Consider the following 26,602-nt stretch of genomic DNA (forward strand, 5'->3'; position numbering starts at 1 on the left):
CTGGGAGCATAGTATGTGTGGCATGGCCAGAGGGCTGTGTTGCTGAAGAGGATGCCCCGGTCCTTGGAGAGATGTGGGTCCTAGACCAGGCGTGATGGCGGTGAGGCACCACCTGAAGAGAGTGCACTAATATGCGGAGCTAATCCCCAAGACAGCCAGCAGGAGGCACCACAATGATGAGTGAACCCTGTCATACAACCCATCATAACAGATTAAGGTTCCCCCCTCCCCACCCAGAAAGCAAACTTTTATTGAGAAACAGTTGTGTTTTTAGCCCCTGTGGTTGCAGTGAAAACTTTCCAAACATGAACTGAGTGTCACTGATGCAAAACCAACAGAGAGCTGTCTTCCTGAGTCTGCAGACAGGCTGACACAACAGCTTAAGAAATGTTAACAGTCCCATTCATCTTAGTAAAGTGTGAACTTTTAGGCATAAAAATGGCACTTTAAGAGCCAGTTTTCCAAATAATTAATGTGCACAATTACTGCAATTCTGTGCACAAATCAGGCAATTACATGTGCAAATGGCAAACAACAAAAATAGCAGTGGTCCTAAAAGTGCCCTGAATCCCTTTGTCCCACTGAGTTATGCTGCATGCAATGTTAACTTCACTAACTAAATGTTTAGTTATTACACAAGGGCCGCATTCTTCCCTTGATCTTTGAATAAGCCTCCGACTGTTATCAATAGAAGATCTGCTGTGACTCGGTATGATACCCCCCTAGCGTAGATGCAGCCAACAAAGAAGTTCTTCTGTCAGTGTAGCAACACTACTTCCCTGAATTATGTTAGCAAGAGAAGCATTCTTCCATTGATATAACTGGGCCTGCACTGGGAGTTTTGTAGGCATAGCTATGTCGATCAGGAGTGGGTTATTTTCCACACTAAGACTAATATTATGATTTGAGTCCCTGCAACAGTCTATAGCCCAGTTTTCTACAAATTGTTCAGGATTCCCATATCTAGTTTAAACAGATGCAATGATGTGGCAGCGATCCATAGCTCTTTCAGCCAACTAGATTATAAATAAAATGAAATGGAATTTGACAATAAATGGAAACGACACTGCTGCCGCGATATGCCCTTATGAAAAAGTAATACTATTTTAGTGTACGTTAAATAGTTTGCTTTTTAATCTGGGAATTACTCTGTACTGTGAAAACGCTTGTGGTCTTAGATGGACCAGAGGACAGAGACAAACATCAGCGTGTATATCAAGCTGAAGTCCACTGGGCATTATGGCCTGGGAGACAGGAAACCTGAGTTTTAGTAATTGATTTGCTGTGTGACCTTGGCCAAATCATTTCCCTTCTTTGTGCCAGTTTCCTACCTGTAAAATCAGGATCATAAAGTGTATCCACTGTTGAAAAGTACTCTTAAGACCCTCAAGTCATTTTACATTACCAGACAACAACCGGTAGTAAAAATGTTTGTTCACCACTCACCTGGGTCAGACTTTAATCAGTAACCTAGATTTGAAAGACTAATTTTAATAACTATCCCCGCAAACTGGCGATGAAGTTCATGCCTGTCAGAACAATCTAGTTATAAAAATCTGAGTTACTTTTTGTGTATATCTTGTGTTATGGTGTATGACGATAATCTGCTGCATCTCTACTGTTCAATAGGTAACCTTTAGAACCTGGGTTTTGGAGGGGAAAATGTATGACTGATTTCACAATGGGAAATTTTTGTTGTAAAAAAGAAGCTGTTTATCAGTCCAAAAGAAAAAAAACCCCTAAATGTGAACACTCTAAGCATAAGGTCCTTTGAATTGATTGACATCCTAGTAAAATTTTACAGCACTGAAAAAAAAAACATATCAAAAGTAAGAAACGGTTCCTTCCACTCCAGGGAAAAGCACACAGATCCCTTTTGCACACAACTGATACATATGCCTTGCTGTAATAAAAGCAGCAATGAATATCTGTTCAGTCAACTCTCAAGGGATAGAACAAGTGCTTAGTCTGTCGAATGGGGCACAGAATGACAGTGGTCCCAGTTAGCATTTACATCTCCACAGGAGCCTCCTGTGTGTCCCCTGCTGCCAAAAGTAGGCGCATATGGTATATAGCTAACTATTAACAGAAGTGTGATTATATGACCCTTACAGCTGTTTCCATAACAGCAACAAAAGGCAGCTGTTGGGACTGTTTAGAACCTGTTTCAGTTCACTTGTGGTCCAGTGCAATGTTTCCAGCAAAAAGCAATTAAAGAGGTGAGCTGCAACAGTGAAAGCACTGTGGAAGCCAGACAACTAAAGGTGGAAAAAATGCCTGAACTGTTGACTGTAATCCGTCAGATTGAGAGTCAGGTCCATTTGTCCTAAATGATGCAACTGGTTTTTTACTTTCTCCGTCATAATTTTTGAAAGTAAAAGTTCAAAATACAATAAGCATAAAATATTCCATTGCCAGAAGGCTCACTCTATACCCTCTCAGGTGAGCATAGAGGAGGACAATTTTTTGGTGCCATGTGAAACTGAAGGTAAAATGTCAAGGGAAGCACTACCTAGTTTGAGGCTCTGATTCTGCTAAGAAATTGTTGGAACATAGTGCTGGCTCCAGTCTGAAGGTTTTAGGGTATGGTATACTTAGGTGAGATATCCCCTTCAGAGAAAACAAGGCTTATTTACAGAATAAACAGTGTTGAAGTAAAGCCTGACTGGAGGGCAAAGTACCTTCCTTAAGCTGACATATTTATTTTTCTGAGCAAGTGTAAATTGCTTATTAGAGGTAAGGATTTGTTTTAGCAAGAGAGGCAGGTTTGGTGAGTGGGGGGAGAGTGGCATGGTTATGTGAGGACCAATTCTACCCTGTTCTTTCAACACCCATTCTCCCCCTCTTGCAAGACAATGATTGAATCTGAGTAGAGTAACATACCCATAGCAGAGAAGGGAAATAGGGGAGGAAGGAGAGAGGGTAGTTAATGAACGGGAAATGGTGGGAGGAGGGAGAGAATTAATGAGTAAGAGAGCTGCTCTGGTTTGATTGTCTATTGACACCCTTCATCCACTCAAAAAGGACATTGTGCACAACTGCCTTCTCGCTTCTAATAATGCTACTCTTTGACCAGTTTGCAGGAGTTTCCTACAAATTCCTACACCTTCCAAAAATTTCACAGTAGTGCTTAAATTAGAGCTGACTATAACATGGCTTATGCTGTATTCCAAATGATCTTATCCTTTTATACTGCTGCTGAAGAACTTGTTTTAATCCGTAAAGCAAATTTCTTATGTGTCAAACACTGTTTGACTGTTAATTTGCACAGATTAATTTTAAGCTTCAGCTAAAAGAACTTGAATGAAGAGGGCTGCACTCAAGCAGAGGTCATGAGAGCTACAGGCTTTCTGTAGTGAAGTTTAGACAACGGTACTCTGAGAGAAGGATACTCAGCAGACATAGCTAGCTAGATAGGTATTATTTTCACAACAGTAGGGCAAAGATATCTGGGGCAAATGGAATCCTGGAAATAAAGATATACGGTAGTGTTGCAACTCCTGCCATTTTATCATAAGTCTTGCAATATTTACTGTTTTACTTGTAGCCCCAACTCCTGGAGACAAGTGGTTAGGTGAAAAACCCCAGCTTTCATTTGTTTTTTAAAAAGTTGCTAGTGTCAGGGATGTGGAGAAAAGTGACCCAACTGCATCCAAATGGCTCATACAGCAGAAAGGAATGAAAAGAACTGGAAAAGTATTGTATTTACATAAATCTCATGATTTATAAACCAATCTTGTGATTTTTGGAGCCTGACCCAGATATCTTTGCCCTGACTGGTTTTTGAATGTTGTGGGTTGGTGTTACTGTGCAGAGGGACTGTAGAAGGAGGGCCTGGAGGGGACAAAAGGACAGTTTCAAACTGTTCCTTCCCCACAAAATGCCAAGCTGCCCTTTGAGCACTGGTTTGGAGGCCGCCAGCCACTTTCTACTGGAAAAACTAAATTGGGACTGGCCCAACATTCCTTATTTAAGTTTTATACTAGAAAATTAGATCAAAATGTCTATTCCATAAAAGTTCTTATACTAACCTCATCACCATAGAGTCTAACCTCCCCCAATTTCTGTAATAAGCAGCATGACTGACACTTGTCACATGTTGTTCTTTTCTCTCTTATCTCCTTCCTAGGGGGAGAATCATATGTGAAGTGGAGTGTTTTGTTCAGTAATAATTTTTTAAATATGTATACTCTGTTATGTGTTTATAGGGTAGCAAAGTGCTCCTGGGTAGGGCAACTGGGTTTCTGGGAAGCAGGAGTAGACACAAGGAGATCAAATATCTCAAGGAGCTCTTTTTTTTTTTTTTTTGAAAAAGAGGGAAATTTGTTAGGACAAAAATTAAGAAGCCTAGGGGAAAAGGCATTTGCCATCCTTTGACTTTGCAAGGACCTATTTTTTAGAGCAGAAGGATGCATTACATAAATAGCCTCACAATCATTTAAAAAATTTTTTTTTGAAGTAAAAGAAATATAAAATCAGTGAGCTATATACTCTCATCCCTGAGACACAGCAAGGTGTGGATTAGTAAGTGACAGCTGCATTTCATGTAGGGTGACCACGTTTCCCAAAGGGAAAACGGGACACCACATGGGGCTAGCCCTCCCCGGCCTGACCACGTGGGGCCAGCACAAGCCAGTTGGCAAGAGCAAACAGGACAAATGCTCACTTTTGTCAAAAAAAAAAGTCGGGACGGTCAGAACAGGGCTTAAAAAAGGGACTGTCCTGACCAAAACGGGACATAGGGTCACCCTAATTTCATGGGTGTTTTACAGTGCACTAGATGCACACACCAATAGGCTCTAATGCACATGCTGTTGTGGCTTATTGCAGTAATTATGTCTTGTGGTCCTATTTTTGAAAACAATAGTAAGTGGGCAGCAAATCAAATCAGTTAGTAAATCTGATCATCTTTATAAAACCCTGGCATTTGATCAAACTCACAACCTCTGAGCCTGCATTATAGTTTAGTCTGGCACACATATTTAACTTCCATCTGTGGTGACAGAACTACTGTACAATCATCAGAAATCTCTGTTGGCAGGAAGGTTACACCTACATAGAATGGTTAAAAAAATTTTATATTCATTTGTTAAATTTCTTGTTTCTTCTAATTTTGCAGTTTAGCAGTAAAACCACTCCCTGTCCCCAGCATGGTATCCCTGGGGATGTGAGGGTACACTAAAACTGTCTAGATATTTGCTATTGTGCTGTGTGCCCCAGTGCTTGAGGCAAACACAGTAGGAACTCCAAACACCATGCTCTTTTGGCTCTAGACCTTGATGGGTTCTAAATATTCACATACACATCTCATAATAAAGGAGTAGCCTTTACGAGGGCCAGAAGAAAAAGAAAAGGGTGCAAATACCCTAGGTACAAAGTATTGGTTATGGAAAGACAGTAAAAATTCATTGATAAATAAGCCCTAAGGGGGAATTCTAATGAGGGGAATACCAAGGATATCACTGGCCCTCAGGCCTCTTTCAAGTCCACCCCTCTTTTTGAGGGTGAGGTCTTACAGTCTTAGTTTGATAGGTGTAGGCTTTGCTCTCTCCCTAATGGGGTATCACCTGGTGATCACACTGACTGTGGGCCCCTCCCCATAGTATCCCTGACACCTAGGCACATAGGAGTACCACATGTTCCACTTGATAATTTTTCTGGGTCCCTATACCTCCTTCTTAGGTGTGCTATGAACCCTTTTTTGTCTTCCTGATCATCCAAAGGTGAAGCTAATGAGGGGGCATATAGTAATAAGCCTCACACCAATAGGTTTGTGTGACCCAATTTCTTACAACTGATGATTTATTTTACATACTTCGTGGTATATCCCAGAACTGTAAGGCACATCATTTCATGTTTTCTCACAAACTCAAAACTCATTCCAGGTTTACTAAGATTTACTAAGCTTTTGAGGGAGCCTGTGTATTCTTACACTGATTAACTGCTTCATGTCAAAACCATGGATAAGTCAGTCAGCTAAATTTCACTTTTAGTTCTTGGGTTAATTCAAACCTAAAACTTAGAAACTCAAGAGGTGCGGAAACGGAAGGAATCGTTCTCCCAAGTTCCTAGAACCTGAAACTGCTGAATTTTGAACAGTTCTATGGCACAAGAATGTATCCCTGTAAGGTTCTGCCCAATTATACTGGAATCTATGCACATAAATACTAGCTCTATCAGAATGATGTATAACATAAAGACACAATGTGTTTTGTTCAAGCTCTAAAGACGACAGAGAGTATTTCATGAGTCCCTCTTTGATAATATTCTCCCTTCCTATTATCCTGAGAAAAATCTATGAAACTTGGTTGTATTTTATATGTAAAGTTGTAACATTCCTTTAAAAGGCACCAACATTTCTTCACTTGTTCTAATTGGACAGTGTGAGGAAATAGGTATGGTACATCAGGCCTGTTAACATACTGTCATGAGCCTCAAAGATTATTTAGAGACGTGCAAATATTTTACACAACAGCAAAGAGCTGAAATTAAACAAGACGGGTGAAGTAATATCTTTTATTGGACCAACTTCTGTTCGTGAGAGAGACAAGCTTTTGAGCAACATACAGCTCTTCGTCAGGTACTCAGTGTCACAGCAAAATTCAAGGTGGAACAGATAGTTTAGCTGGAGTACCACGGTGATCAGCTGTTTCGCGGTGCACAGGAGGTGCTGGGAGGAAGGGGTAGGAGTAGGGATCGGGCCCCCCCAGGGGAGGGGGCAGAGCTGGGCGGGAAGAGGTGGGGAAGAGGTGGGGCAGGGGTGGGGTCTTGGGAGAAGGGGTGGGGTGGGAGTGGGACCTGGAGTGGAGTGGGGGGATTGAGCACCCTCCAGGCCTGAAGGAAGCTGGCTGCTATGATTCAAGGGAGACTGTCCCATTAACTACTAAACAATCTTATGCTAAACAATCTGTTCCACCTTGTATTTTGCTGTGATGCTGTGAATACTTTCCCCAGACCTGAAGAAGAGCTTTGTGTGGCTTGTAAGCTTGTCTCTCACACCAACAGAAGTTGGTCCAATAAAAGATATTACCTCACCAACCTTTTCCGTCTAATATCCTGGGACCAACATGGCTACAACTACACTTCATACTGAAATTAAAAAAGACACATTTTGGTGATGAAAAATAAGGACTTTCAGAGAGAAAAATACTTTGGTGCAAATATACCTCTACTAAGCTTAACCCTTCAAATTGTATGCAGGTTAAATTCCACATTAACATTCAGGATTGCAGGAGTGGGCCATCTGCTGCCTTGGATAATTTTAGGGGAACCCCTCCTCACAAGTTCTTGGAACCTGATTTTTCGTAAGTACTGAGCATCCTCAGCTCTCATAGGTCACATTTCTAGAAGTCAGACCCACAACTTTCAGTTTTTTACCAAAGCAGACTGGAACCATACTCATTAAAGGCCAGTGGAACACTGGTATACCTTCAGTGTTTGATTTACTTTACTTTTCTAGTGTTTTTCTGCTCATTCAATGCACTGTTTTCTGTTTTTTCTTTACATACCATGCTACATACCAGCAATCCAAAATTAAAGAGAAATCTTACCCAAAAAAGCTGTTTTTCCTGCACAATGGACATGTGAAATGAGTACCCACAACATTTTCAACAGATCACATCAACATTGAATTAGTGTCCAAACTTATGCTGTTCCTGGCGCTTAGCTTATGCAAAAACAATGAAATAATGCAAACCTCTACCTATGCTTCCTCCTTCAGCTTAGTTGTCCTTACTGTGTCCCTCAAGAACTGCCTCTGTCCTAGCACCTTCGTACAGTCTCTCAAAAGATCTGCTCCCTTATATCCTGGATGAATTAATAAGCTGAATCTGCCACAATGAGTCAGCAGAGTTTCAGCGGCTTTATGGAGGATTCTAATGCCTGCAGTAAGATAGGCTGCAAGAAGAGTCCTGTCAAAGGAAGCAAAATCACATCTCCATAAAGAAAGCTATTTCAAATTCAATCCTTTAAAGAAAAAGAGCAGTTTAATGAATGAGGGGGCATGGCAAGATACTTTAATAATGACAGTGCAGTCCCCAACGTGAATGTTGTTGTTTGGGGTGACGGCAAAGTAGTAGGATGCCTTGGTGGACGCACCAGGAAGCCACTGATAGAGCTTCTATAAAACCTTCACCACAAATTATAACTACTCTCCCGCGGTAGAATCCTGAGACAGAAGGCAACCAATTACCATCTGACTAGAGCTGGGCAACATTTTTCTGGTGAATAGTAAATCCACTGAAAAGTGCATTTTTGGGGTCCAGAAACTATTCAGAAATTCAGTTCAAATTTGGTGAATAGTTTCAGCTTAAAATTTTTTTGGGGGGAAGTGTCAAAATTAAATGAGCCCTTTTGACATTTTGTTTTGAATCGACATTCCATTTTGAAAATGTCAATTTGAATCAAAATTCTACATGTTTTGTTTGACCTGAACAAATCTTGGGATTTTTTTTTCAGTTCAGCCACCAAAAAAATCAGCTATTCACTTAGCTCTACGCCCAACGTTCCTCAGAAATCACGCCCTTTTTTGGACTTAGTTGCACTGGGTGAAAATTGTACTCCTCTGAGCTAGCAGCAGGGAATCAAGGACATCTAGTACAATTCCTGTTGATAACCACAGGAAAGATGCAGATCGAGTAGCAACTGACTCTCTGAATAACTAAAAGTTTCAGAACTAATTTAGTATATTTGACATTTTCACTTTTTTGCTTCCTATAACAGAGTATGCAGTTGCCTGAATCAACCTGGGTTTATGATATATACCATTTTGGACTGACTCATGACATATGGTTTTTTTGTTTGTTTATCTCCTCCCCTTCCCCCCCCGTTTTTGAAGCCAACAAAGGTGCATTTTTGTTCAGAGCATTCTCAACATAAACTTTTGAGTACATTGGGGGGTTCGAAATCTGAAAACTGTTGAAATTTTATAAACAGAATGATTTATATTTGTTTTTTGTTGCTTCAGCATGTGTTGAAACAGACCAGTCAAAGTCACTTAGAAAAATCTTTAGATTCAGTCATCTACTAGGCAAGAAGACTGTAAAAAAACAAGCCAATGACTGCACATTTTCCTTCGATTGCTAATGAGTCACTGACGTATATATCTAACACTAAAGCCACAATAACTGACACAAGCTTATGCTCAAATAAATTTGTTAGTCTCTAAAGTGCCACAAGTACTCCTTTTCTTTTTGCGGATACAGACTAACACGGCTGTTACTCTGAAACCAATGACATGTTTGTTCTGGACTGCGTGGGGTGTCAAGGAGTGACAATAAGGCCACCTGTTTAACAGAAGCAGGTAAACACTATTATACTTTTATTTAGGAGTATTTTACTATACAAGGACCATAATCTGCTTTCTCTTGTCTCACTGTAAATTCAGAATAACTTCACTGATGTAAACATATAAAACTTAAGTTTGATGACAAGTATGTATTTGTCCAGAAGAAAGCCTCTTTTATGAATGGATGTATGGATAGTTTTTCCAATGCTAAAAACATAAGCAAAATAAAATCCACACGTCAACACAGAAGCATGCATACTCAAAGTCTTATGAACTTCAGAATTCTAAATGACAAGACTCAGATACACTATTCGTGATACAGCATGACTTCTGCAAATCTCTGACCATCCTCAATTTCCACTGACATCAACTCTCAGCACCTTGAAAGACTGAGTTCCTTGGTTACTATTATGAACCTTAAACAATACCACTCCAGTATTTCATTATGTATTTTTCTTGATATATTTGATAGTACCAATTTCTGGTTTGGCCTCTCTGGCCTATTCTGCATTAAATACAAAAGCACATGAGTCTGTTTCAGCCTAAATAAACTGAACTACTGTATGTTTGAAACTTATTTCCCCACTTTTCTTTTATTAAGCTCAGTCTTTTATTCACACAAGGTGAAATTTACACCCTCCTCCCCCACAAAGCCCAAATAAAATGTGCAGAACAATAAGAGGGTCAAAAGGATGGACTACACCCCCACAACTTACAGGTCAGCTCCACTATTCCAGACCCTGGGCTGGAATGGGAGACAGGGGGTGGAGAACTGTTCTTCTGCATCCACCCTCCATTGGTTTTGGCCAATGGATGTAAGCACAGATTTAGTGCCCACCCCAATGCTTCCTTCTACTCCAGTATACATGGAGCCAGCATGGAATCCTCCATCTTGCTGCTCTGCTGACTGCAATACACTATAGGGGATTTGATGGCCTCTTTCATCAATGGGTGAATTTCACCTACACTGCTGCAAAAGGTTATCTTGCTCTTGAGTCAAAAAAACATCATCATCTTTTGGTGAAATTATCCCTCCCCCCCCCGCCCATTATATATGCAAAATTAGACAATGTAGTTTGGGAGCTGGGGGTTGCTACATCTCATATTTCAGTGTCTAGCGATATCACCAATTCATGTCCTCAAAAGAATTTAGAAAATTCTTCTAGTGAAAGAGGGAATTAAAACCAATGTAAATATGAAGCAGAAACGTCAAAAATTCTTTGAGGCTGTCAGAAAGGCTCAGTAAGAAGAACATTTTTTTCCTTCTTTGCTTTATAATTCACCTTTAATCCTTCTGTGTATATCAATTCCTCTTGACCCTTAATATATAATTAACAAGCTGCTCCAGCTACATGTAATTCAGTCATGCCTCAGCCTTAAAAGGAAAATCAAAGTTTATTTAAATACATTAGGACACAGGAGAGATCATAATACGGAAGCAACAAGGCACTTCAGTAACACAGACTTCTCAGATAGTGGAATTGTCCTATAAGATGACTGTGGCTGCATATTTATTTTACTAGTATATGACTCTTGTCTAGTAGATTTACAATAATGCTTTAAAACTTATAATTAATTAATGATTAAAATGTATAAGGTAATGTAACCTAAAATACTATGGATTTCTATAGTGTCTTTCATCTGAGAATTTCACAGCACTTTAAAATATTAATCAACTTGAAATCCATTTGATATATGCTAGTATCGATACCCCTATTTTGTAGCTGAAAACTGAGGCAGAGTGAGGTTACAGTCTAAATTTTCAAAAATGATTAGTGGTTTCAGGTGTCTTACTTGAGATATTTTAAAGGGGCCCAATTTTCTGAGGGTGGGGACTCAGCATGTTTTGAAAATCAGGCCTCTTCAAGCTGTCTCCAATTGGTCACCCAAAATCATTCATCACTTTGGAAAACATAGACCCACAAGACTTGCCCAAGTTAGTCAGTGGCAAGGCCAGAATAGAATCCATCTGACTCCCAGCCACAAACCCTCTTAGGTCCATTTTTATACCCTCCCACCTACCTGGGCTGGGGTGGGGTGGGATGTGGGGGGAAGGAGGGTGGAGAGTGTTGAGGTTTTCATATTGGATTTATGAAATTGTGTCCTCTGGTCCGTAGGATACTAGTGGCAATGAATTTGCGGGTCTTAGCCTAATTGTTTGTTAGTCCATTTAACAAAACCCCAAGCAACCAGAAACAACACAGCTTGACATCCTTGGCAGTCTCTAATCAGGAGAAATCCAGGGCTGGAATAGTAGGGTTGTGGCAAATTAAGGGGAATGTGAACTGGTACAGTTGTGTGGGGAAACTTGCTCAGAGCCTGACTTTTAGTGCTCGTACAAATGGATACATCCATGGACAAATTCAAAAAAGAAAAGGAAGGGACATTGGACCAGACTCTCAGCTGGTGTAAATTGGCCTATCTTCATTGAAGCCAATGCAGCTAGGTGAATTTACAGCTGCTCAAGACTTAGCCCTCTGTGTTTAAAACCATAACCACTTCCTGTGGTCCATCTTAAATCTCTGCACAAACAGAGGGTGTTCACAGCACTCAGGTTCTCCAAAATGCTTCCACTACATAAGTGTTTTCAGCCTTGTAGAAGGTGAACACCCACGAACACCACCGCCTAGTGATCAGGCGGGGACTGGCTGATCGTCTGACCATTGAAAACACAATCCTGTACTTCAGTGCTCTCACTCCAAGGGTTTCCATTCCCACCCTTTATCACAGGGACTTTGGGGTCTTGGCCCTCGAATAGTGGAGGTCTTTTCCGGTTGGGATCTCACCCATGGTGAAGGTTCCTGTTGTTATAAGGTCCTCTTCGAGTGGGTAGATGAGCCAGGCCCATACTCTCCATCGGGCTCTGGTCCAGGGCCCAATGGTGGGGCAGCTACGCTCTGTACCTTGGGATGCTAAGCAGCTGCCTTCCCCTAGACCACTTCCTATCCCAGTCTCCTTTAGCTTCACAGAGTAAATCACAGAATCTTCAATCAAGTCTCTGACCTGCACACTCAGTCACCTGCCTAGCCTTGAGGTTTGCTCAGGTCTGCATTGTCAGGTCTCAGGCAATGAACATATGAGCAATACTTTCTGCTCAGAGCATCCATCCACTGCCTCCCTCCCCCTGAGCTATGCCCAAAGGTGTTCTTTAACCCATTGGTCTCAAGTCTGGGGTTTGCATACCCCATCACAAGCCTCTATTTAACAAGAAAAAGCAAGGAACTGGCTGAGAGATCAACTCAGTCTTAGGGTATTTCTAGCACATTCTAAATATTTATAAAGTAGCCCTGGCTTCGCAGTACCAGTATCCAGGTACACAAGTGATCTAGTGATTGTGAAGTCCACAAATGCCTAATCATGTCAATAAAAATGCTGTCATTAACCCATTCTGAAAACAAAGATGTTTTAAGTTAGCATCATCCTCTGGGTCTCCTGATGACATTTTATGTCTGATTTTTGTCTATTCATATAAATGTTATGGTCCTCTGGGCAGAGATTGTTTAATCTTTTGTTCCTTTAATTGCTGTCTCTGATTTATATTTACAAACCAACAGTGAACCAAAATCCTAAAGCATAAGATGTGAAATGGATTACAGAAACGGGTGGGATAAGAGATCAACTAAGATCTTGGCTACATTTGTGGCAGAATGTAATGTATGTGTAGCTACATGCCATATTGAAAAGCAGACTGTGTCCACACTGTGATGTGTAGCTACACGTGGCTCTGACAAGGGGCAGACAGCAGGGAAAGTCACTGCAGTGGGGAGCTGCCTGAGTCTTTCCCTGCTGCCTCCCCTCTGCCAGAGCCTTTCACTGAGGGAGAGAAAGACTCTGGCAGTGGGAAGGCAGCACGACATTACACTGCTTAAAAAGCATTGGTGATGGGGGAGGCACTGCTTGAGTGTACAGAGAGCCGTGTAGGGTACATACCCTAAGATTCTGGCATGTCAGTACGCTACATGCCTAAGCACTGCCCCACCATCTACACTGCTATTTATACCTGGGCTAGCTGGGCAGTGTCTGTACTCTACACATTGCCATATATGTAGACATACTTCAAGTCATCTAGGGACAGAAGCCCTATATATTTAATAGTAAAATGTTCAAATCAAGTTGACTCTGCTGCTGAAAGCTGGGTGCAATACATTCATTTATTGCAGTATTCTAGACCTGCTGGAGTTTTCTTAGTAAGGTGATAGGAGGGAGTTCTATTGAAGTCAATAGTGTTACACTGGGGTGAGACTGCTGGGAGAGAAGAATCAGGCCCAGTCTCTAGGATTTTCCTTGTTACTACAGTTAAGGGTGTATTAGACATTTGTAAACAGACACACACAGAAAGAGAAACAGGATTTCCATCTGACCATGTTTTGCAAACATCCTCACTGTCTGATTCAGATGCAGCTGAAAAGATAAGGGGGTCCTTGTTATAACTCTCAGACTGAGTTCTGACAGCGGAGATGGGGAATAAATGGCCACTCTTAAAATTAAGGAAATGATAAATTGTTCCATGCCACTAAGCAGAACTTCAATTATATTATGGCTGAATTATAACTACATTAGCAGTCTGGTTTGGGTAATCACCTGAGCAATGAAGAAGCACTCACATGCCATTGTTTGGGTCTGGTGAAATGTATCTGTCCATCTGCACAGATCTGATTACAGAACTGCAGTCTAGTTCTGCAACCCTGACTAATAATGACTAGAACCTTCCTCCTTAAAAAGTCCCACTGATTTCATGAGTCTACCCAGAGGGTAAGGAAAAGCCCACCTGAATAAGTGTGGCAGAATCAGGCCCATAGGGAACACAATGAGAGGCATTTACTATTTTATACCATTATGTCTAGCAATGATTCCAAGGTGTGTTTATAGGTGTGTGTTTGTACACAAGCACATGTCTTGTTATTTCCCACTTTACAAACCAGTTGCTCGCTGAAGGCACACTGAATCTTCTTCAAGCCATTCAAGCAGAGTTGGGATGTTTTCTACTGCTGTGAGATACACAAAATCAAACAAGAAAGAGAATAAGCAGAAATTTCTGTCTGAGAAGAGTCATCTTGAGGTGGGGCAACAGAGAGAAAGTTCCCTTCCTCCGCTTTTCACCACATGGAAAGCAAACCTAATAATCGTTGGCACTTAAGTTAAACTTCCAAATGTACAATGTTTGAGTGGGTTAGAAATAAGCCAAATAAGTTTTCCCATCCCTAAGATAGAGGAAGCTTTGATCCTACCATAATGGTTCTGTTTTTGCAAAGCCTTCCCACAGACAGTTCAGATGACTATTGCTAAATATCAGTGTTGTGTCCTTCTGCACTCTTTTAACCTTTGATCCAGTCCCATATGGGCTTCATCATCTAGAATGTCACAAGCACAAGAAAGCCAGGAAAACCACCAGAGCAAAAGCATCTCTGTATACTCACGAATAAATGACTGACCATGGACCCCAATGAGTTAGTGCTATTGCAAAACTGAAAGCCAGTTCAAAATTCTTTCGAAGGAATGTTAACAGGGAAGCAAGTAAGAAGCTGCTGTCACAGGCTATTGGGAGCCTTTTATTAATACTTGTTTGCTAAGAATGCAGCATTATGATAGAGAACTAGACGATTTACTGAATATTATATCCAACTTTGTTGCAGGTCAGTAGAGAACTTTTTAACATTCCCAAGTGTCCTTTCTCCCCGCATGCACTGGGTCTGATAGAAAACCTGGGATGGATTGTTCACTGGCTCTCTCTACTTCAATTGTCCCACAGACCTGGTCAAGAACACAGAGAGGATCTTTCTGGGTTATTGCCTACAATAATTTTCTTTCTACCAAAATGGTAGAAAACACATGCCACTGGACTTGGTTAATTTATTTGGGGAAAGAGGGACTTCTTCAGCAAGTGTGTCATGTTATTTTCAGCAGACAGGGAAAGCCTTTGCCTTCTGAAGCCTGTACAAGCGCAGCTGCTATATATACCATGGTGATTTGTTGCTTTATAAATATTCAGTCAGGTAGCTAGACAGGCTGACTAGATAAGATATAATCACTTATTATTTCATGGATTAAGAAGAATCAATATGGTTATGGATCCAAGGTACAATCTACTACATGCAGCCAAAATTTTCTCATTACACTTCTTCACTCTAGAGAGAGATTTAATTAGATTCCTTTCAGATATCTTTTCTTTCCATTGCTGTAATTTTTAAACATGAGTATGTGTGATATCTCTTAGTTTTGTGCATACAACATTTACACGAGACCTGGAAAAAAGTCTTATTCAGTGGAAGCTTATAGGAAAAACGTTAAATCTCAGTTTCTCCATAAATGAGAAATATTTTCCAGTCTATGTCTCTATTTTCACTTGGCATACACATGACTACTCTGTGCTTTGATGTGCTCATTCTGGATTTGGAATGTTGTTTGAACAAGGAACAAGGCATGAAATAAGCCATTACTGAGGGGAGAACTAAAAGTTTTTGGCTGGGAGAGAAAATGTGGATTTCTCAATTCTCCCAGCATGGACAACAGTTAATTTTTTCTTATGTATATTTTATCCCAAACTCATCAGCATTCATTTAAGCATACTGCAAGAGAAAATTCCAACAGCTGTTGCTAAAGATGCCTTTTGCACTATGTACCTCTTGATGGGACTTGCAATATTTCCTAAAAGAAAAAGGGGCCCAAGGACAGATTCCATGTGAATGATAAGCTGTTTGCACTACTGAAAGTCTGCCATAAATAAGGTACAAGGCTCAAGGAAACCCCAGACCTGAAACAATCTGTGATTGTGTAATTTTTGTGACTGACTTCAAACTTTAAAGTTTAAAATGACTCTAATATTACTACTTTACACTTACTCAGTGACTTAAATCTGAGGCTCTCAAACCACTTTATATATATCAGTGAGTTAGATATTTCACAACAAATTTGGGAGCCAGAGGAATATTATTGTCCCCAGTGCTAAGACACTATGGTAAAGGGGGCCCATAGGAAACCCTAAGATAGATACATTTTAGTAATAAGAGTTTTACCATTGACTTCAATGGGAGCCGAATTAGGACCATGTTGAGAGCTTTAAAAAAAGTCCCACTCCTCACACCCGAACAACCACAGGCAGGTTTATAACCTATCCTCAGATATATTAGTCTATATACCCTTAATGGATTCATTCTATTCTTTGGATTTTAAAATGCTGTGTCCAAATTCTGCCTGAGATGGATGCATAGAACTACCAGTATAGTTAACTGGAGTTGCATGTGTATATCTGAGGTAAAATATTGTCTTTATATTAATAGCAGAATTAATCAGAATGCATTATTAATTAATCAGAATGCATAGCAAGAGAAAATGTATCTCGATACTAAAAGCCAGCTGATCTGGCTGATTATGAGATTTTGGCTTCAGCTAATTATATCCACAAAGGTTCAAGCGCTGTCACTGTACAGCCACCCTATTGTTTATTTTTCCCTGGCTCTTGCAAACCTCCCATATTTTGGTTTACAACTCGTTTCGCTACTCACAAGGCCCTCCCTTTGCCTGACTGACTCATCCTTTTGGCCAGTGATGGCTGGACAGGTCTGTCTCTGTATTATATATTTTCTATACACAAAGGGCAACCAAGTACTTTCAGTCTACATTAACTCTGTTTTATATTAAGAGGACACCAAAACGAGAGAGAAGAAAAGTAGGAGAGAGCACAGTGTGTGTCTCCTCTCCAACAGACTGTATTGTACCACACTTGAGGACAACATGGCTGCTAAACTCTTCTCACAGGAAGAATTTTTAGAAATTGTAAAGGTGCAGTACGTAGAAAACAAAATGCATCGGTTTCATAGCTACAGCCACTGAACTCTGGAGCTCATCAGCCGTGCTTAAAAAGCAGAAGGAAGACTTAGCGTTTCTGCCATTAGAAACTAGGCCAGCCATAGGAAGCATTGCAATACCTGAATTGAACACTCATTGAGAATGATGGTGGGGAGGCATTCTGATATATGTATTACAGATCACAAATCATTGATCCCATCTTACTCAACTTCATGGGAGTGGCAATGTGCCAAACATTTATTTCAGACACCACTGCTGCATCAAAGGCATTTATATTACCCATCCACTGCAACCACACACCAGCTCCCAAATGGAACAATTTACTGGCATGAGACTTCCTACTGCTCGCCCTAAGCTAATGGGATGGAGGAAGTGTTTACAAGAACAGAAGGACATATGGAACTCACAACTTGAATGAGGTATGTATTATACTCTACTAAAAAGAAAACCCTTCTGATGTGAATTATTGAGATTCCCTCGATGAAGAAAAACATCAATAGGAATAATTGATATGTCAATAACATGATGAAATCCCAACAAGTGCTTCTGTTCAAAGGGAACAAATAAAGCTAGGAATTGGGAGCCCACAGTTCAGTGCACCACATCTGAAATTACCAAAAGGAAAACAACTCCCAAAAGACAGAGAGATGAAGAGGCAGACAGTAAACGGAGAAGATCAGAATGCTATCTGTAGGCACACAATAAAAGCAAACGTTGAGCAGCAAACTGATTCTCAGCATGTACGCTGTAGGTGACGAGAGACCATTCTTGCTGGTCCCATCACACAAAATCTGAGCTATTTCAGAGGCTACAGCATTGTTTAGGGCTAAAGTGTGCTGTTCAATACAGCCTGCAGTAGGGGGCAGCATGGGACACTCCACCCCAGAGGAGCACCTGGAGGTGTGCCACAGGCAGGCACAGTGCTGCCCGGAGTACAGACACAGCACAAACATTACTCTTTGACAGGGAGCAATATGGGGCTTCAGTGTCCTGACACAAAGCAAGGTGGCTAGTTGGCACTGCGTGGGCAGAGCCACAGTCATGCCACTTCCAGCCCTCTCTGGGCTTGCCGAGTTCTTGCATTCAAGTGACTTGAAGAACAGCAATTGTACCTGGCCTCTGCACAGGAGTGCAAGGATAGCAGGATAAAAGAAAGCTCCTTGAATCTTCTCACTCCACTATATCTTGTGCACTCACACATGGGCACAAACAATGCCTTAGCATCAGAGCATGCAGTGAGAGGCCTGATAACTCCTCCTCTTTCACACCCTATTATTTTATCTACACACACAGACATTCCCTCTTTCTCGCTTTCTTCTCCTGCCCCATTTCCAAAGAATCTCACTCCCCTCTGACAATGGTAGGAATGGGATTTACATGCAACCTGATGTAAACTGACAGCATTTGTAATATATGCCCTTCATCATGTGGATCCAACTGGACTGTTTCATTCTGCTTAACATTTATACGGCAGACCTTACCATTCAAGGTGGTTTTCCACAAACGCAGACATGGGGCTGATCTGTACAGTGTAAGTGTCATTGGCTGAATACTCAAACAGGCCATAGTAAGGATTGAAGAGCTCCTGAGACAGAAGGAAGAAGAACTCTCGGGAGGGACCACTGTAGTCCAAGCTGAAAAGGAAATTCAGATAAAATGAATCTCATTCCTAGCTGTGTGCATTTTATGCTTTGCATCTGTACTGGCTAATGCACTTGCAGACAATAACTTCTAACATGTTTGCTGATGCTAATTCTCCTCTCCAAGGACTACGTTTTAATTTTAGGAAGAGACCTCAGCCAGCCATGTTGCATAAGCTGCATCATTCCACAAGTAGCATTCCTGGAAGGTATCATGACAGACACATCCCTGAATATAGCTTTCTCCTATGTCCCCTTTGTTCCATGCGGTAATAATTTGCTACTGCACAACACCCCTTCTCTCAGCTGGGCAGCAAACGAGGCAAGGCTTCTCACATTTCCTTACTCTGCCGGGGGATATAAGCAGGTATGCAGCACCTGCTTAATTCTGAAGACCTCGATTCATGGTCTGGGTAGCTCACACAGGGGAGTTAAAGAGGGTTCTTACTCCCTGAATTAGTATGTAATCTGAAGCACATTCCAGTCCCAAGATATCAAACCTTGGGTACTTTCTTACAGTGCATAGTTGTGGTCTCTCAAGTCAAGGATGAACAAGACTGGGTCCTAACACAACTCTCTCTCCTGTAAACTGGTATGGTGATTTTTCACTTGGTAAACATATGCTTTTTTAGTTTTCTGGTGATTTCAAGTTTATTTGGTATCTTGGGGAGGGGCATTTACATTTAAACTAAGCCTTGCTGTCTGGGTTTATGATTTCTTTCTTTCTTTCTTTCTTTCTTTCTTTCTTTCTTTCTTTCTTTCTTTCTTTCTTTCTTTTCCTTTTAAATCAGACCACTTTCAATTATCTCAACTATTTAAAAAATGCTTCATGAATGCATTAATCCCAAATGAGATGGATTTATTAAAAACAGACTGTCCTGCCATAATGTTAGGCAGCTTTTATAGTTAGTGTAATATAAACCGCCACACAGTAATAAGAAAGAACCACTTAGAGCCATAAATCACTTAATGCCAAAATGGTTTCTGAGACAGGCATTACTTTTTACATTTAATACATTCAAAGGAGGTGGAAAATTCTGCAGCTGGATCGACTACTTTATAATAAGGCTGAAGTTAACTCCTAGCTGCTCTAACTCTTAAGTATGCAATCAGATTAAAGCCATGAAAGTGAAGGAGATTGGATCAAATTAATCTCTGGTGTAACTCCACTGAAATCAGTTGGATAAAAATCTGGCTCAATTAATATAAAGATATAGGGCTAGATTCGCTATGGCTGGTGCAAGGTGGTATAAATTAAACCTGCCTGCTTCTCTGAAATCCCTCACAGGAGCCCTGCACTGAAGGCTTCTGGGAGATACATTAATTCAACACATTCCCTTCACAGCCAGTGCTGCCCAATTTCTGTGTTGTTCTGGCTCCCCCTATGTACTCCACATTGTCAGGTACATGGGTTGTTGAGGACACTTTGCACCATTTAAATCTGCTCACCTCCTCACTTTCCACATTAGGGTGCCTCCAGCAGGATCTTCGCAGGCATTAAACAGAATAAACCATGGGTGAATTTGGCCTCAGATGTAAATGAATTCCATTTTTATGATTTGCAGGATACTATGCCAAACACAGTAGAAGTTATTGGGAATTAGGGGAAAGTGCCTAGTAAAGTTCATTAAATGGACCATTGTTAGCATATTAGAACCATTCTCCAGATGAGTAAACTGAGACAAAGGAAAGTTTAATGATTTACCCCTGGTCACATTGTAAGGTGGCGACAGAGTCAAGGACAGAACTTGCTATAACAGAATTTCTCTAACTTTTAGATGACACTGACTCCATAGATGTTCACAAATCAAGGGGTTAATAAAGTCCATAATATCAACAGCACTAAAAGTAACCCCCTTTCTGACTGGTGATTTACTCTGTTTTCACTTTATCTAGCATGTCTTCAGATATTAGGAAAAACTTTTTCACTAAGAGGGTGGTGAAACACGGGAATGCGTTACCTAGGGAGGTGGTAGAATCTCCTTCCTTAGAGGTTTTTAAGTTCAGGCTTGACAAAGCCCTGGCTGGGATGATTTAACTGGGAATTGGTCCTGCTTCGAGCAGGGGGTTGGACTAGATGATCTTCTGGGGTCCCTTCCAACCCTGATATTCTATGATTCTATGATTCTATGAACTAAACTCTACAGAACCCTTTACTTGATCTGCTACCTTTAGCAAATTCAATCAGCAGTGATTGTTGTGCTCTTTGCCAGCTGCCCCAACATCTTTGGAGCTGAAACTGTATCTCCCTTTTTGTCCCTAAATCTTTTCAGTGTTTCTGTTAAGAGACTGTACACACAACACTTCATTATTTGAAACAATGGAAAGATTCAAAATGTCTTTCTTTAATTAAAGTTTGCAGATGAAACCTCATGTAAAGCATAACTCTTGATGTGAGGAGTGGCAATGAGTGAGGTTTGCAAGGTTTATTTTGGATAAGAAAACAAAAACTCAGCTGATTACTGTAATCTCATCTGAACTACCAGAACTTCTTGGGTTTGCCAGATCAGCCAGGAAGTCTCACAAGAAAAAAATGCCTCGAGAGATTTCCAGTACTTTCTGCTTCTAGCTGACAGTAACAATGGCTCTTCTAATAGTATTTATGCTTCTCATTTCAGCTAGGGTGAATGAGGAAAACATTTTTTCAACCACAACAAAGGTTCATTTTAAAGAGGCAGTGAAAATTGCTGTTAAAGAGGGGGATTAACAACCGGAAGGATTAACAATCTGATATTTACTTGTGTATGACCTTGGGCCAGTGCCTCAGTTCCCCCACTGTCCAAAGGGGATAATACCCATGGCACCAAGATGGTGAGTCTTAATCAGTTAATGTTTCAGAAGAACTCAGGAACTATAGAAGTGCTCAGCATGGAGAAGTAGTACAAAGGTTTGGGTTCTTTTTAATTTTATATAGACCAGTTCACCTCCCCAGAGGTAACAAGTAAAACCTAATGCACAACAAGAGAGATTCAGCCTTTTCCCAGTGCCATACTTGCTTTCCAATGCAATGGCTCTCTCACAATTCACAATATTTAATAGTTCCCTACCCTTCCTCTCCAACAAACGTGATATAGAGTTTGTTCCGCTGAAGCTCCTTGCGTGAATAAGCCATCACCTGATTGAAGGTGCCTTCCAGCAAGTGATCACGCCGTATAATTAACCTGCAAAAGAACATAGTAATAATGATCTTGTTAACCAGCACTGCCTGAAACTCTTGAGGAGGGGAGTGAGAGATGCTATTATCAAATATACATAAAGGTAAACAGGAGCTATTAAAGGGCCAGACTAAGCCCTGGAATAAGAGGACGCAATTCTATTGAAGTCTACAGAGTTATGCCTGCTTGTGCAAAGGCTGGTTTTGGCCTTTTATTGGTTCTTGTTTATTTGTTTAGTTAAGATTTACTCTATGACTGAAAGGTAGATTTCTCCTCTAAGGGGTAGTTAGGTTCAAAATCTTGCTGTACCCCAAAGTCTCTCCATTGCATCTCCTACAGAAATTAGTGTTGCAGACAGGCCTCTGGCCTTTCTACCTTCATGGTGTCACAGCACCTCGGGGTTGATTTTGATCTCACACTGGATTTACACCAGTGGACTTCAAGGCATTATTCCTTAAGATACATTAGTGTAAGCAAGGGGAGAATCAGTCCTTACCTATATCCACTAAATGGCCCCATCTACTCTCCAAAACATCTTTAATGAATAGCCCAGTGTTTCAAAGATTACTTACGAGCTTGGCCCATTGTAAAAATATCCTCTATACAAGAAGTTCTTATTTTTCATATATAGCTGAAAAGTAATGGCACTTAGTCCTTTTGGAATGTTCTTCATGTCTGCCTTGGCAGGACTCTGAAGGGGATAACCAATGGCTAGAGCTCCTCAGACAGTGCAATAATAGTTTGATGATGACATTTGCCTAGAATAAATTGACTGGTTTTCAGATATTTTTTCCACAACACAAGTGGTTTGGTATGAAGCCAGCCTGATGCATGAATTCAACCAGATGCCCAGGAAATACCTTAGAAGCATACAGTGCTTTAGCCAATTACTATAACTATCCATGGAAAATGGTACAGAGAGGCTAGCCAGCTACCAGGCTGTTTGGAATGTGAACTCCATAACTGAGTGATAGAGAATTACAGGGTCAGATCCCAAAAACATATTAACAAAATGAAAAAAGAGCTAGTCTAACAAATATTTAGGTGCAATGGGGAATAGAAAGCAATTGATAGGGCCTGATTTTCAGAAGTGCTGAGCACCTGCACTGTCAGTTCAAATCAATGGTAGCAGTAGGTACTCAAGCTCACAATGTCTACAACAATCAGGGCCAAATTTTCATCCTGAGTTACACTGACATGTCAACTCAGAGTAAATCCAAAGGATTTGGAGCTACTTCAGAACTGTAATAGTGTACTGGCCCAATATCATTCACATTTGTCTAACATGTTATTTCTCTACCATTACTGCTTAACACACATGGTATAGCTAGAAATACCAACATATCCTTAAAGTAGGTAGAGGAGGTGTGTAGGACCAAATGGATCCATGAGAAATAAAGCCCCCCAGATATAACCCTCTTGTTGGCCCATTTTCTTGTTAACATATATGTGTGTGTGTGTGTGTGTGTGTTTGTACACACACGTTTTTCCTGGATAAAATACATAGATACATCATCTAATGTTTCATTCCTGTCCCATGATAATGATGTATTGTCACATATATCAGATCAATTTCCTGATTCATTACTACAACGACAAGACTAAGCTGCATCATGTTAAATTATCTTAATCATCTGACATAATACTCACTTAATTTTACCTGGACCTTGCCCATATCCTTTGGCTTCAAGTTTTCGATAGAAATTGCGTAACTTGGCTTCAAAGTCTCTCCTATATGGAGAAGGCGCTCTTGCACTAGCTCGCTGTAACCCTAGAAGGGAAAAGAGAAAAGTCATAGAGTTTTAAAATCTTTAAAAGAGGGTCTTATTCATACACCTGGTGTTTTCAGTCATGACTTGCTAGAAAATATATCAACTTTTATTGGTACATGTAGAATTTCGGAGTGCTCATTATTTTCATGTTCAATTTGACATTAATGTAGCCATCAGTTATATAATTCAGTGGTTCCCAACACTTCTGGACAGCTGCATCATCTTACCAGGATGATGGTTGTGGTCCCTTTGTGCTTCCTGAGCCTTCAACTCTCATTGGCTTGAATGGAAAGTCAATGGGAGTTAGGTGTCTATGTACTCTTGAAAATCTCTCTCCTCACCATCTTCCAGGAGATCTCATTATCTGGCAGGATTAAACCTTTGGATCCAAAGCAGCACTTCTATTTAGAACTTCTAGGGGGCCCAGGCCTGGCTGGAAATTGGGTTTTTCTGTTTATTAAAGACATTCAGCTATAAACACAAAAACCTTCGTGGCACAAGAGAGGATTTCTGTCAGCAAGAAGTCTTACATTTTCACATTAACAGTAGATTTTCAGCAATTCGGGGCCTGTTTTGTTTTGAAGTCTAAATTCTGAAAGCAGCTGATTAGTTCTGTTGTGTAAATGAGCACCACAGCAATCAGTTTTAGAGAATGGGATCCATGAAATCTCATTTCCCTATCTCTTTAGAGGAGACAATGAAAACAATTCCTTTTAGGAGAAATTTGGCAGAAAAGCCTCCAGAAGAAGGAAACAATTTTACATTTAGTTGAAGAACAAAGTATCTGTGAAGACTCATTTGTCGCAACAGAAAGACATTACTATTTGACTCAGATGTTAAAACAGAAAGGTACATTTATACAGCATTCAAGAAGAATCCCTGGTGACGCTTCTCTTGTTCTGTCAGAATATTTTTTACAACACACAACAGGAGTAATTACTGGTTATTTTGGGTTGCTGCAACTGGTAGTACAGATGAACAAATAGTACATTCACTCAAATCAGTCATATTTGTCATATTACCATCTTTCCACAAAAAAGGTTAAAAGCCACTGCATGTCTCTCAACACACCGATGAGTGAGGATATTGGTTTAACTCTCATGCAAACTGGAGATCTGCCCTTATTACAACAGTAGTCAGTACAGGTTCAAATCCCTGCTGAGGACATTAAAAGGCACAATTTGCATTGAAGTTTATCCCTGCTTGAACTCAGCAAATCCAGTGGTAACAATAGGACATTTTTCAAAGATCTCCCCTGTGTAGCCAAGACCTCAGTGTTTCTCCACAAAAATATTAAGACTGATATTTGTAAAGTCATCAGGGGACTTGGCACCCAATTCCCATTAACTTTAATAGGAACTGGGTGTCCAAATAGCTCAAGTGGCTTTGAAAATAGCCAAACTGATTTAAGATCATATTCCTGGGATGTCACTCAAAATGACCACCAAACCAGTTGCATGGTGGAGGTGCAGAGAAATTTAGTCTCCTTCTGAATTAGGGTTGGGTGTTTTAGCTAAAGGGAGCCACCTGCTGCTCAATTTCCGTAGCATAGACACTATTTCAGAGATACACAGCACTTGGAAACAATCTTCTACAAATGGATACCTTTCTGGAAAACATGCTTTAGTCAAACATAAGTTATTGGGCTCAGTTCAGGGTAACTGGGTGAAATTATCTGGCCTGTGACATACAGGAGGTCAGACTAGATGATCTAATGGTCCTTCCAGGCCTTAAAAATCTATGAATCTTGGGAGAAGCAGTAGTCTTGGAAACACTGTCTGGTTGAATATTAAGTTTGGCCTACAGCTGTTTACTGGAGTTCTGAAAGCTTTGTCATACATATGTAATTTGCACTTTGCTTTTGCCATTTAATATCCATATTCAAGAATGTACTTACATGTCAATAGATCAGACTCAGAACACAGAATCCCCTTCTGAGTCTAACCTCCCCTAACCATGTGGAAGCCGGGACTATATTTTCTTCTCCTTGGACAATCTCTGATTCCCACCATGCTGCTAACATCAGTGTCCCGTGAGACAAATAAAAGTGACAGCATTCTGTGTATTAACCAAATGCTCCAGCAGAAAAATTGTCTGAGGCCAATTCTTAACTGGTGTAAACTGTCACAGCTCCTTTGAGGTCAATGAGATACAACAATTTACACCAGCTGAGACCTACCCTCTGTGATTATCAGATGGAGAAGCACAACAAACACAAGAACTTGTGTTGTTTTCCCTCCATTTACCTGGAGAGTTCTGAGGTGAGGAGCAGGGTGAGCAGCGAGGAGAGAAGCTGTAGCCAGGGTGGAAGGCAGCCTGCAGGGGTATGTAGGACATAATATCCTCTTCAAAGAGACTGCAAGGAAAAATGATAGAGACAGGCCCTGTTTATGCTCATTACACAGGAAGAAGCACAAGAGTTCAGTACAGCAGAATTCTGTTATAAGGATCTGTTTGTGCAGCCCTTCATTTAATCATTATTTACAACATAATGATCAGTAGCTACAGATGCATAAAACAGCGATCTGCCCAATCAGGCACGGCCTCAAGAAGCAAAGTCTTCATTTTAGAGTAACAAAGTGAGTTCCATTAGGCATTTTCGTGCCAAGACAGTGCCATATTGGATGGATGAGCCAAGGTTTGAGGCAATGGTAAAAGCAGCAACATCCAGTGGTCAAAAGCAAGAACAGGGGATACATATTGATACACAAATTGTTTCCCTTTTGACTATGATTTGTCTTGGTCATATATTTTGCTATAGCCACTGCATGGCTCTCTGATCATCTATCTGCATCAAGATATAGGTAGTGGGAGCAAGTCGTATACTTCTTGCATTAGATAGAGTGGGCTGTGTAACTCCAATCAAAATCAACTAGGGTGCCATGTGTTTTAGTGTAAACACAGGGCAAAACAGAAATGTAATCCTTCATTGTGTTGAGCCAC

General features: G+C 40.6%; 1 protein-coding gene across 5 annotated transcripts in view; it reads right to left on the reverse strand.

Annotated features, from left to right (window-relative positions):
- HECW1 (HECT, C2 and WW domain containing E3 ubiquitin protein ligase 1) overlaps positions 1-26,602 on the reverse strand; it is a 353,214-nt gene that overhangs the window by 33,339 nt on the left and 293,273 nt on the right. For all 5 annotated transcript variants that reach the window (XM_073332820.1, XM_073332821.1, XM_073332823.1 and 2 more), the window contains 4 exons: positions 25,906-26,015; positions 23,538-23,658; positions 21,780-21,893; positions 18,574-18,726 (listed from right to left, as the gene is read on the reverse strand). In XM_073332820.1, the coding sequence (XP_073188921.1) occupies positions 18,574-18,726; positions 21,780-21,893; positions 23,538-23,658; positions 25,906-26,015 (498 nt within the window). The remainder of the gene's footprint in view (positions 1-18,573; positions 18,727-21,779; positions 21,894-23,537; positions 23,659-25,905; positions 26,016-26,602) is intronic.

This window comes from Lepidochelys kempii, chromosome 2, assembly GCF_965140285.1.
Source record: "Lepidochelys kempii isolate rLepKem1 chromosome 2, rLepKem1.hap1, whole genome shotgun sequence".
Lineage (NCBI taxonomy): Eukaryota > Metazoa > Chordata > Testudines > Cheloniidae > Lepidochelys > Lepidochelys kempii.